This window comes from Anopheles gambiae, chromosome 3 (genome assembly GCF_943734735.2).
Source record: "Anopheles gambiae chromosome 3, idAnoGambNW_F1_1, whole genome shotgun sequence".
NCBI classification, from domain to species: Eukaryota; Metazoa; Arthropoda; class Insecta; order Diptera; family Culicidae; genus Anopheles; species Anopheles gambiae.
Window position 1 is genome coordinate 55,979,697 of NC_064602.1, and position 12,900 is coordinate 55,992,596.

Genomic DNA, 12,900 nt, shown 5'->3' on the forward strand with positions numbered 1-12,900 from the left:
TGCATAACCATTTAAATCATTATCTGGACCTGGTGCTCTCCAACTCTGCTGCTGCTGCTTGTTGTTCTGTGTATCCTGCTTCGTCACTGCTCCTGCCCCATGATGCCCATCATCCTGCTCTAGAAATTGCGTTACCGTCTTCTTTATTTAGGGCTAGTAGGGTTAGGAATGTATTGCCTTCTGCTCCTAATTCATGGAGTGTTCGTTATAATTTTTGTCTCACTGACTATCGTAAACTTAATTCTATTCTATCTCGTTCCGACTGGTCTTTTTTTATCAATGTACATCGGTCGACGAGGCTGTCCAATCGTTTAATGCTTTGTTAACCTCTGCACTCCTTTCATGTACACCTATTTTTCGATCCCCTCCTAATCCTTTCTGGTCCAATCGTACTCTTCACAACCTGAAAAAGGATCGTATGAAATATCTTAGCAGGTATCGTCTGAACCGATCTGCATACAACTTTCGTTTAAGTACGCTGCCTCTGCGCATCGATTGTACAACAGGGCTCGTTTTGAGGCCTCTTCGAGTAGACTGCAATCGCGATTTCGTTCTGATCCAGCATCCTTCTGGCGATTTGTTAGGGTACGAAGAGGGTGCAATACGTTGTCTAATGAAATGGTACTTGATTCTCTAACTGCTTCTACTCCTGTTGAGATTTTTGAACTCTTCTCTGCTCATTTTTCCCAAATGTTTGAGCCACCGGTTAGTGACTCTAACCTTATCGAGGGTGGGCTACTCTACACGCCAGAGAACTTAATTAATCTCTCTGATATTTCGGTTACTTCTGAACCAGTTGTACAGGTATTATTTGGGTTGAAACGTTCTTTTACTAATGGTCCAGATGGCATTCCTGCCTCAGTTTTAATAAACTGTAAGGACGTGCTTGCTCCACACCTTGCTAAAATTTTTAACCTTTCACTTTCTATCGGGGTCTTTCCTGCTCTTTGGAAATCCTGTTGGCTTTTTCCGGTACACAAAAAGGCGTGCCGTAGCATTGTCTCTAATTATCGTGGAATAACCCAAACATGTGCCACAGCCAAAACTTTTGAGCTATGTATCTTTCCAACCATATTTCAAAGTTGTAGTTCAGCTATTAGCCCTAAAAAGCATGGGTTTATACCTGGTAGGTCTACCTCAACTAATCTCATGTCTTTTGTGTCCAATATTTTTAGATCTTTTGAGGTCGGTACCCAACTTGATGCTATTCGAGGCTGTTCGAGAATTGAAAGCATTCAGCGCCTCTTTACCAGGATTGCTTTTCGTCGTTTGTTCGGTGCTGCCTCACTACCTCCCTATGAAACGCGATTGCAGTTATTCAATCTTCACTCTTTAAGCTTCCGCCGCCAAGTGTCTCAGGCATGTTTTATTGGTGGCTTATTACTTTCTGATACTGATGCTCCTGATTTACTCTCGTCCATCTCGTTGTATGTTCCCTCTCGTTCCCTTCGTCCTCATGATCCTCTGTCAATTGAAACACGTCATACTCTTTATACTTTCAATGATCCTATTCTATCCTGTTTCAGGTTGTTTAACCACTTTTACCATCTCAACTTTTTCCGTAACCGTATTTTTTCTTCAAATTCTCTTTAATTATTCTTCTAAGTTTTCATTAAGTTTATGATAGTCTCTACGCTCTACCTATATTTTTTTTTCTTTTATTTTTTTTTTTTTTGCTAGGTCAAGACTAGTTTAGTTTTTAAGTCTGCTTTGGCGGATATTGAATTAATACAGGGTTTTCCATTCCAATTAACAACTGTGCACAGTCTACTAGCAATCCTCGATTTGAAAAACACGATTGTCTACCACTTACAAACAAGTCAAGCCGTTTTTGGTACACTGTCCATTTCAATTTCACAATTGTCGTCTTCGAAAACACACGTCAGATGCGGCACGGGTTGTTTTGGTTTTGGCTGGAACGTGTATCACTTGTCTGTAAGAATTGAACCATGCTATAAACAGATCTTGATTAAATTAGAGAATATGGTCCGTACGACTGTGGGTGAAAGGAAACCGTAGTAATATGCTCAATTCCGTTGTGCTGACAAAACTCCTTGAACGGACCGCTAACGAACTGTGTGCCATTTTCGCTGACTAAGGTTGCAGGCATACCGAAACGAGCAAACATATTCCTTAGAATGGCAATCATGGCTGTTGTGGTGGTGCAAGTAGTTTTGACGATCTCCGGCCATTTGGAATACGCGTCGACTACAACCAGGAAATGAACACCCTCCCAAGGGCCCGCGCAGTCGATGTGAACTCGGTTCCAAACTGCCGAAAGTTTTGGGCACGCCATTGATGTTGCCCTTGGTGGTGATTTTGCCGCTGCTGCATACACCTCGCAGGAAGCCACGTAGCGTGCTATGTCGTCATCCAACTTAGGCCAATATACGTAATTACGTGCAATGGCTTTCATCTTCTGCATTCCCGAATGTCCTCGGTGTAGTTGATTTAAACAGCGATTGCGCAGTTTTTTAATGGCTTCGATCTTCAACGGGTCAGGTTTGAGGCCTTGGGTGTCTATAATATGCCCTAAATAGCGGATTTGTGGCTTATTGAACACTTTTCTGATCGTATTGTAAAGCCATAGTCTTGTATGCGTTTAATTGTTTCTTCCAGGGCGATGTCGTGCTCTTCTTGCGTTTTACCACCGATAATCACGTCGTCCATATAGGTTGATACTCCGATTATTCCGGCGAGTATCTTGTCCATGATCTGCTGGAATGCTCCCAGTGCTACTTTGATGCCTGGTAGGAGGTAGGTGTCTATTGTAGTGGTTAAGGCTTCGGTGTGTGTTAATTGTGAGCAATGGCCAACATCCTGTCTCAATTTCCACCTGGAGAAACCCATCTGAAAGATCGAGTTGTGTAAATATTTTGCATCTAGCCAGTTTAGAAAAAATATCCTGTGGTAACAGAAGTGGATACTCATGAGGGTGTAAAGCTGCATTCAGGCTGGTCGAATAATCGCCACATAGTCGTATCTGTCCGTTAACCTTCCTGACCGCTAAGACTGGTGCTGCCCAATCCGAGTAATTGACAGGTGATATAATGCCTAAGCCTTCCAACCGATCGAGGTCCTTGTTGACAATCTCTTCAATTGCAATTGCAACGGGGCGCTTGGGACGAAACACTGGATGGGTATCTTTTCGTAGCTGCAGATGAACGCTGACAGACCCCCGTGCCATGGAATACCGACGGAAATTTGTCCTCCACGACCGTGGATCTACTTCTTTGATGTTGTTGCAAACATTTTCCATCGGGATCGTTCCTGGGGCGAAAAGATTAACCATGTCCGCTCCCAACAACACCAACTCCATTTTGGACACTCTTATGGTAGCTCGCTTTGTACGGTTTGCAATGGACACGTTCGCTATGAACTCAGCTTCCAGTCTGAGGACGTCACCGGATGCTGCTTTGGCTCTTACCGTTACTGGTGTTGATCTGGATGGTCACAAATTTTCTGTTCTGCTGGACACTGTAGACGTTGACTCGTACCACTCTGGTTGCTACGGATGGTCGATGACCGATGCGACCGCAATCACGACACTTGTGCGCCTTGTACGTGCATTCCCTGGATCAATGCAATGCACCACAAAGCCAACACGGATTACGGGGTTTGGAACCAGTGCTTCTGTCAAACGGTTTGGAGTTTCGCTCGTCGTTCCTCTGGTACCGCTGCTTATCTCCCGCATGGACCGCGTGCACACGTTCACTCGTATCGGTCGCGATCATAGCATTATTCGCTTTAACTCGGGCTAGCCGGTGGCAATCTTCTGCTAGCTGCGCTAGGGTTGCATCTGTGCGCTCTTCCATGCTAGCAAGCAGGCTGACACGAATACCACGATCCCATTCATCCTTCAGTCTGCATACCAGGACGAGACATTTGAATTGCTCTTCCGTCATAGATGCAAATTCAAAATCGACGCATGCGCGGTTTACTCGGCCGGTGAATGACAAAAAATCCTGATGATCCTGGTGATGTTCAAACATTTATACCGCTTGCTTAGGGTTGACTCCATTTCATCAAAAAGCACCGTGAGCTTTTCCACCATTTCTGAAAATGAAAGGTCACGGGGGGCACGCGGTAAAATGAAATTGGTGAAACGAGCATACTCGCATGGTCTTAACTTTCGTCCAAGGAGTCAAACTTTTGCTGCGTCGTCCAAACGGGATGCATCTTGCGCAAAAAAGTCATCGTATCGCGCGTACCATGACTCAAATGTGATGTTGGCTTCCGCATCATGATGAAACTCGGTAAAGTTGCCAGCAAGAGCTTCGAGGATGAGCTCCGGATTGCTGGGTTTCGCGGAAGATTGAAGCTCACTATAATGGGTCACTGGTGTAGGTTGCTGCTGTTCCCGTTGTTGCATAAGCTGAGAAAATAGTTGTTTTTGGCGCAGCAGAAGAGCAATTTGCACTGTTTGAACGATGCGAAGTAAGCGCAGAAGGGTCAAATCGGGCCCTTTCATGTATACGTTGCTTTGGTAGGCCGCGATCAACAAACTCACGAACAGTAAGTGAAACTGGCCAAATAGTAGATTGAAGCGCGAGATCCTTAAGTGATTTAGGAATACTCACTTTAAACGATATAAAGGACATCAAATCAAGGTTCGCACCCTTTTTCGTGACACACGCATATCATCAGCGGAGACATGCGATTTGATGTTCGTGAAGTATAACCATACTTTCTCAGCTATGCCAGTGTTCGTGGTATCATGGTTCAAAACAGGATCAGAAGATGATTTTGTATTTGTTCGGCAGTTTCCAGCACTAATATCACTAGTCGGCTTAGTAAGATGGTTGTAGTGGTAAGAATATCTGCTTTCACCAAATCGAGTAGGGCTGCTATCTCACTTGTTAGAAGTGAGTTTGTGCCATTGCGAAACTCGTTACATGTTTTGCACAACCACATAATTGATTATTCCGCCCAAGCTCACGAGTAGAATCACGGGACAAACCCGTGCAGTGGGTATGATGCTTGGAACCACAAACACCGGCGCAGGACATCGAATTAGCACTATCGGTGGGTGCATTGCAGGTAGAGCACTGCATAACGATGACACAGCACAAACTATTGAGTGACTCACATAAATTCCGCTGCTTGTTTCCACGGTCGCCTGTCTGACCTGACCGTCCTTGGCGCACACGACGGACTTGACGCGTCCTTTGGGCCACGAGTTTCGCGGAAGCGTGTTGTCAACCACAATAACAATATCTCCTTCCTGGATGGGCCGGACCGATTGGAACCACTTCGTTCTTCGTGTAAGCGTTGGTAAGTATTCCGCAACCCATTTTTTCCAGAATATGTCCGCATTAAGTTGAACCGCCTTCCATGCTGACTTCACCGCTGCTGGTCCCTCATGTAAGGCATTAGAGGGCTTGCTTCCGTTCGAACTCCCTAGCAGTAGATGATTAGGAGTGATCGGTCCAGCCATCTCGTTGTCCAGCGGCACGTACGTGAGGGGTCTGGAATTAATAATAGTTTCAATTTCCGTAAAGGTTGACGCTAATACCTCGTCCGTTGGTTGTCGTGGCTGGTCGAATTTTTCCAGCACCGATTTTACAGACCGAACTAGCCGCTCCCAGCACCCACCAAAATGTGGGGCTCCCGGCGGATTGAAAGTCCACTTCATGTTCGGTCCACAAAACGCTGTCATTAGCTCCTCCTGGTTGACCGATTTCAAAGCCGCACCCAGCTCTCGAGATGCTCCGACGAAATTTGTCCCCCGGTCGCTGATTATCTCCAAAGGCGTTCCGCGCCTCGCAATGAACCTTCGGATAGCCATGATGCATGACGCAGTGTTGAGAGAGTGGGCTATCTCCAGGTATATGGCTCTGGTTGTGAGGCAGGTGAATATTGCGCCCCATCTCTTTTCAACGCGCTTTCCCACAGCGACTAGGAACGGTCCGAAATAATAACACCTGTGAATGAGAAAGAAGGTTGTCCTACTGCTACACGTTGAGAAGGCACGTTTCCCATCAAAGGCGGTTCCGGTCGTGCGTTTTTTACTTTGCAGTGCTGACATGCTCACCTTACTCGGCGATATTCTCCTAATAACTTCGGAATGTAGTACCGTGACCGTATCTCGTTAATCACCGTGCTGTGATTGCCATGCATGTACCTTTCGTGGTATTCCTGCATCAGCAAGTACGTTCCCCGATGATTTCCGGGAATAATAATTGGGTTACGTAATTCTTCGCTGATATCAATGCATTCAGATAGCCGTCCTCTGACCCTTAATATTCCGCGGCTGTCGACTACCGGTGATACTTTATAAAGTGAGCTACCTTTATCTATCCCTTTTTTCCATGGATGCGCCCTCGGGCCGGTTTTTGTAGACTTTCGATCTCGCTTGAGTAGGCCTCTCGTTGTATGGTTTTCAACAAGATCACCTCTGCTTCCACCAGCTCCTCCTGAGTAAGTGGTCCTTTGAACGTGTTGTCCGTCGTTGATCGTGTTTTCTTGGTGAACCGTACGACAAATGCTGTCGCCCGCAATACTCTCTTCCACTTAGAGAAGCGGTCGAACCGAATGAATTGCTGGATAGCTTTGTGGACGCATATACTCTTCCGTATTTCTTCAGTAGTGTCGCTCATCGGTGTTTCCTTTGCTGGCCAACCAGACTCGGGATGTTTAAGGAACTCAGGGCCATAGAACCATCGACTAGTTCGCGATAAGTCTGGTACCTTAGTCCACTTGGTGCCGTCGTCTGCAACATTGAGCTTGGTCGGGGTCCACCTCCACTGGTTGACATTTGTGGTTTCGAGGAGTTCCCTTACACGAAACGCCACGAACTGGCTATACCGTCGATGATCGGAGTGTAGCCAACTAAGCACATTTCGTGAATCCGTCCAGAAGGTCGTTCGACTTATTGCCATTCTTTGGCTTTGACGTATGGTATCAGCCAATCTAGCACCTATAACCGCTGCTTGTAGCTCGAGTCTAGGAATGGATAAGAACTTTAGTGGTGCTACACGCGTCTTAGAACCCACGATAATACTTTCTACATTCCCCTCCTCTTCAAAACGGAAATACGCCACCGCCGCCGTCCCGCTTTCGCTCGCGTCGCAAAATACGTGCAGTTGTACATTTGCCTGTGTTGTGCATAGTTTTCGATAGCACCTTGGCACTGATACCTTTTCGACTTCCGGAAGAACACGTAACCATGTTGCCCATTTTTCGGCTATTCGCCCGTCGAGTTGCTGATCCCAGGTGTATGCGCCACGCCAGATTTCTTGAAGGAGAACCTTCAAATACATGATAAAATGACCTAGCAGGCCCATCGGATCGAATAGGCTCATTTGTGTTCGAAGGATTTCTCGTTTTGTTGCCGTTTTTTCTCCCGTTAATAGATCTCGATCATACTTCGGAGATAGCCGAAAGGTAAATGAATCGTATACAGTATCCCACCACATACCTAGCACCTTCTCTGTTGTGGAGCCGCATTCCATGTTGACGTTGTTCTCAGTACACGACGTTTCTTGCAACGATGCCACAACCATCGACGAATTCGAAACCCAGTTGCGGATTTCAAAGCCTCCGCTGGCGTGGATGTAGCGGACTGTTTTTGCCAAATCGCTAGCCTCCTCTTCAGTTTCTACGCTGGCCAGCATATCGCCAACGTAGTGTTCGCCCTTGATGCACTCGACTGCGCGGGGATGCTCCTTCTCGAACCGGTCTGCGTTTAGGTTCTTCACATATTGTGCAGAGCTCGGCGAACAAGATGCTCCGAACGTCATTACGGTAACGACGTAAACAACCGGGTTAGCCTCGTGATCGTCGCCTTCCCAAAATATCATTTGGCTTCTCTGGTCTTTCTTTTTTACGCCCACGCGATGAAACATTTCGCGGATATCTCCTACTATCCCCACACGATACTCTCTAAACTTGCACAGAACAGCAAGTAGACCGGCTAACATGTCTGGCCCAGCTAGAAGGAATGAGTTTAGTGAGACTCCACGTACCTTTGCTGCTGCGTCGAAAACCATCCGTATCCTTCCAGGCTTATTTGGGTTGGTTACAGGAAAGATGGGCAGGTACCAATCGTTGTCGTATCTTTTGTCCAATTCGTATTCGGTTAAGCGTCTTATATACCCTTTCCTCTTGTAGTCCTCCATCTTTTCCCGAACTGCTTCTGCTAAAATGGGATCTTTTTGCATTTTTTGTTGCAGGCACTCATACCTTTTTAACGCGGCAGCTTGCATGGCAGCTTGATGTCGGTGTAGCGCCACAGGAGACCAGTTTCATAACGCCGGCCATCGAATTTTGTCTCGCGCTCCAATAGCAAAAGGGCACGTTCGTTGTCCTTGGACTGCCTTACGTCCACAGTCTTATCGATGCCGATAGATTCCAAAGCGAAGTGTTCTTTTACTGCAGCATTGAGTGTTTCATCAGAGTCGTCGCATGAACATATATGGAACAACGGTAGGTATGTTTTTGGCGTGGCGGTCGCTACCGAGCACGGCCCTCCCAGGACCCATCCCAAACGGGTCTTAGACGCAACTGGCTCGTCATTTCTTCCTTCTAAACTTTTCAGCGGTTGTCCCAGGATGCAATTATCAACGCCGATCAAGATGCGTGGTGCTACATCGACATAAGACTCCAGCGGTAAGCCCCTCAGATGTGCAAAATCGGCTGCGAGTTGGGATACATCCATGGTCTGCCTAGGAAGTGCCAGTTTGTGAACTGTGCGTACAGTTGACAGCTCGTAGGGCGCTGTTTTCTTCTGCTTCCCCAATATGTGCACTGCTATCTGTACCGAATCGTGCTCCTCCCGCGTGACATTTCCTGTCCACTGAATGCACAACGGACGTGGCGTACCTTTCAAACCTAGTTCTTCGAGCAGGTCGTGATCCATGAAGGTGGATGTGGAGCCGTCGTCAAAAAATGCATATGTTTCGACTTTAGCTTTCGGACCATGCAGGACTACTGGAAGGTATTTTAAAAGAACGCTTTCGTTAGTACTTGAATGTGTGTTGATGATGATGATGATGAGTCCCACCTCTTACCCCGATTTAGTATTGAGAGGAACGATTGTATCTTATCGATAATTGTGTTGTTGTAAATTAGTAATTAAGCAAATAATCAAATCATAAGGCAAGTAAGTATTTCAAGAACGTGGTGGCTACAAAACTTCTTTCTTCTCCTCTTTATGAAGCAGTCATGGTCGGTCTCAATACATGGTACCTGCTTTCGTTTCTCTTGTATAGCCGGTTCAACCTACAACCAACTAATGGCGATAGAGAACCACTTTCAAAACTATCTCACAGCGTACTTTTTCCTTATTCCGTTACTGTACAATTTATGACGATTCACGTTTCGGTCCGCATCCTAGAATAGCTCGCATCGCTCTGTTTTGCAGTTTTTGCATTCTTGTCATTTGTCCTGCATTAGCCATAAAAAGAATTGACGGAGCTGTATCTTTGCAAAAACACTTAAGTCTTTTTTTAGTCGGCAAATAATCCCATTAACGTGTGTGCCTCTCATTTCATGCGACGTCGTCCCGGGTCCTGCGAGTGAGCCTTCGAATTGATGCAGTAACGCGTGATGTAGAAGATCGCACCCATTAACACCACATGAGGCCGTGACGGGGCATCTGCCGTAGTGATGGTCGAGGCACTTGCGGCATAATTTGCGTTCATTCACGAACGCCCTCCTTGATGCTACCGACGTCCTCAGGAACTTGTTACAACTGGCCAGTGAACCACATGTACCTCCGCACAGGATACACACCGACGATGAAAGGTCAACCAAAGATTTGCTGGCAGAGCGGTCTACCTGCACAACGTTAGTGTTGCAGTACGCGTTGCTTGGACGTCCCATTCCGGATCGATAGCTCGGCCCAGCTGTCGTACGTGGGGGTTGCTATTGATTGGGACGAGCCTGATGAATGCCTTTGCCCACTTCAGTGTCGGGCATATCAATGACCCCACAGAGATCGTCCGCCAATTCTCCAATCCATCGTCCAAACAAGAAGATTTTCACTTCGTGTGATCGTTTTCTCAATCGAGCCCACTCAATACACAGTACTGGAGGCAGCTTCCTCGTGAGCTCCTTAAGCAACACCACGTCGTACATGTAGCCTACCAGTCCCGAGACTTGGACCGTCGCGATCAAACGCTTCACTGCGAACCCGAATTCTACAATCGTGTCCAATTTCTCCATTCTAGGGGCGGGTAGCCGTTTAACACTCTCTACCGCTCGATCCACAATCAAATCTGATCTTCCATACCTGGCCTTCAACGTGCTGATTACTTCACTCAACAGCAACAGGTGCCCGACAGCGTCTAGTGCTGCATCTTTCAGGCAGTGTTGTAACCTCACTACACTCGTCGTCCGAATAATTGGAGGCAATGGTGGTACGGGTGTAGGTGGAGATAAAACGTGGCCACTCTTCAACTGATCCTGCAAACGTAGGTAAATCCCGCGGGAAACCCTGCCGTGCAGTTATTTGTGAGTGGTTCAAAAAAGTGTTTTGTGGTGCGTGCTGTGTGTAGTTTGCGTATGATGTGTGCGGTTCAGTGTGTGTAGTGCACAAGGATGGTCCTGATTCGCAGGGTACACCCGTTCCTCTTCGTTCAAAAATATCGCTGGTACCATAACCCTTACGTTCATCATACAACGCGCGCTCGTTAGTGGTAACGCGTTCATTATAAGTGGCACGGTCATCATATGCCGCGCGCTCGTTAGCGGTAACGCGTTCATTGTAAGTGGCACGGTCATCATACGTCGCGCGTTCATGATACATGGTGCGTTCATCATAGGGCATCACACCGTAGGGCGCGCGCTTGTCACACGGCCCTTGCGCTAGTGACGTCGTTCCGTAGCCATCACAGTACGTCACTCGTTGCCCTCGGGTCGAAGGGTTTTGACCTCTAGCCAAGCCATTTTCTTTTTGTGGGGTTCGCCTCATCGAACTTTCCATGGCAAGAATCCATTCTTCAAACGCTTCTCGATCAGCGCGACCCTCGGAATTCAGCGGTTTTGATGTTGGCGCCCCCAAACGATCCATTTCCCGGCACCATTCTTCCGCTTTCTCGAGTTCGAGAAGCTCGCGAAGCTCACGGAATTCTTGTTCGATTTCAGCCATTCGTTGGCGTCGTTGGTACGTAGACACGCGTAAACTTTCACTCACTATCCTCCTTTCGCTTCCCGTCTCGCCTTCGTTGTAAGACTCACCCGAGCAGCCCGTGTGAACTGCTGGTATCTTCGATTCAGCATCCCTCATTGTCTCGCCCTCCACCTGCCTTTCCAATTTGCTCTGGCTCGTGCTCGCTTCCAAAGGGGATTGCCGCGTACTCTCACTTTCCGGAATCGAGCTCGTTGACGCCCTGGTTACTTGAACTCCTTCACGCCTCGTAGCCGGATTTACGATGGGTATAGAGTTGCACTCCTGTACTGCCCTGCACACCTCCTGCTGGTTTTCCATCTTGTCTTACTTGCACTGCAAATTTGCCACTACACGGAATAATGCGGACGCGGATTTTTCGGTGTTGTTACGCGGTTATAAAGGCGGTATAGTTTGCTCGAAATAATTTTTTGGAATGTTAGAAATTCTAACATGGAATTAATAACCAAATTTTTTAGGCTGGTGGACGAGTGCCAAACTATTGATTGATTTCCCACTGTACTATGATCGCACCCATATGAGCAGTAATGTACACAATCTTCTCCACGTATTTGATGACGTTGAAGAACTTGGTCCATTGGACGATTGGTCTTCTTATGATTATGAAAACTTTTTACAGTTTATTAAACGAGATGTTAAGACAGGCTCAAAATGTGTGAAACAAGTAGCGGGCAGATGCAAGTTATGTGCCTCAATTAATGTGCATCATGGTCCCAAAGAAAACAAATATCCCTGTTTGACTATAGATGGCTGTGGAGTGCATGTAACTGAAAGCTTTGTTTTAAAACCAAAATTTCGGGATCAATGGTTTTTAACAAAATCAAATGGTATAGTGACATTTTTGAGAGCAGAAATCTCTCCGCAGAATTCGTTGGTTATCGTTGGAATCAAGTATGATAATAAGAACAATTATTTTACGGCTACATTTAAAGATAATGTATCTTTTGTAGAGATACAGTCTAGTGAACTGAACATTCATAAACTAAATTCTTATTCACCATCTACTATGGTGACAATTGACCTTAAGTCTATTAAATGTAAGTTAGTTGCCGTTAATTTACCCCCTCGTCCTCTTGTGTACTTTGATGTTGATGAATTTCAAGATTCTATGCCTCCATCTATATTATTTTTTCCATTATTACACACTTTTTTTCCAAACTAACCATATTTTTTATTTTAAAATCATGATTGTGACTTGTTTTGTCTTAGTGTAAATTATAATGTTATTGATTTTTTCAAAGGTTTACGGGTTTATTTCAAAACTTTTGGTGGAGGGTATATCATGGTATATATAATATATCATATAATGTATTATGTAGAGGGTTTAGGTTGACGATGTATTACATAACATTTTGAAAGAGGGTATATCATAATTGTTGTAGAAAACAACGAGGTCGGCGAAAAGTGACACATTGTTGTTTACAATTTGTGTTTATTGATAAGCCGTTGACAGCCGAACCGAAACGTCGCCGATTTGCCGTTACCAGAGGGAGCAGAAAAAAACATCGCCGCGCGAATCGAAAAACGGCCATCGCGCGAGCGCCATGAGATCAAGTCAGAAAGCGTAAGAAAGCGTACGTGAAATTTTTTAACCACCAATCCGCCGCGAAACTTACTTTGCTACGTTGTAAGATTTTGTTCAATAAAGTAGTGCAGTAAACTACGAGTTAAAAGATCACGTTTAAGTTTGAGTTGAAGAAAGAACTTTGCTTCTAGAACATTTTAAAAAATTTCACCTCTTAATTTGTGAAAGCCCCGTGTGAAGCTTA

The 12,900-nt window shown here is 45.9% G+C and overlaps 1 protein-coding gene across 1 annotated transcript; it reads right to left on the reverse strand.

The window, feature by feature from the left end:
* Positions 1-4,891: 4,891 nt before the first annotated feature.
* Positions 4,892-8,931, reverse strand: LOC133393126 (uncharacterized). Its single transcript, XM_061656585.1, has 2 exons — positions 6,035-8,931; positions 4,892-5,924 (listed from the first exon to the last, which is right to left on the reverse strand). The coding sequence occupies exons 1-2, from the start codon at positions 6,142-6,144 to the stop codon at positions 4,892-4,894; spliced, it is 1,143 nt and encodes a 380-aa protein (XP_061512569.1). The 5' UTR covers positions 6,145-8,931.
* Positions 8,932-12,900: the final 3,969 nt, after the last annotated feature.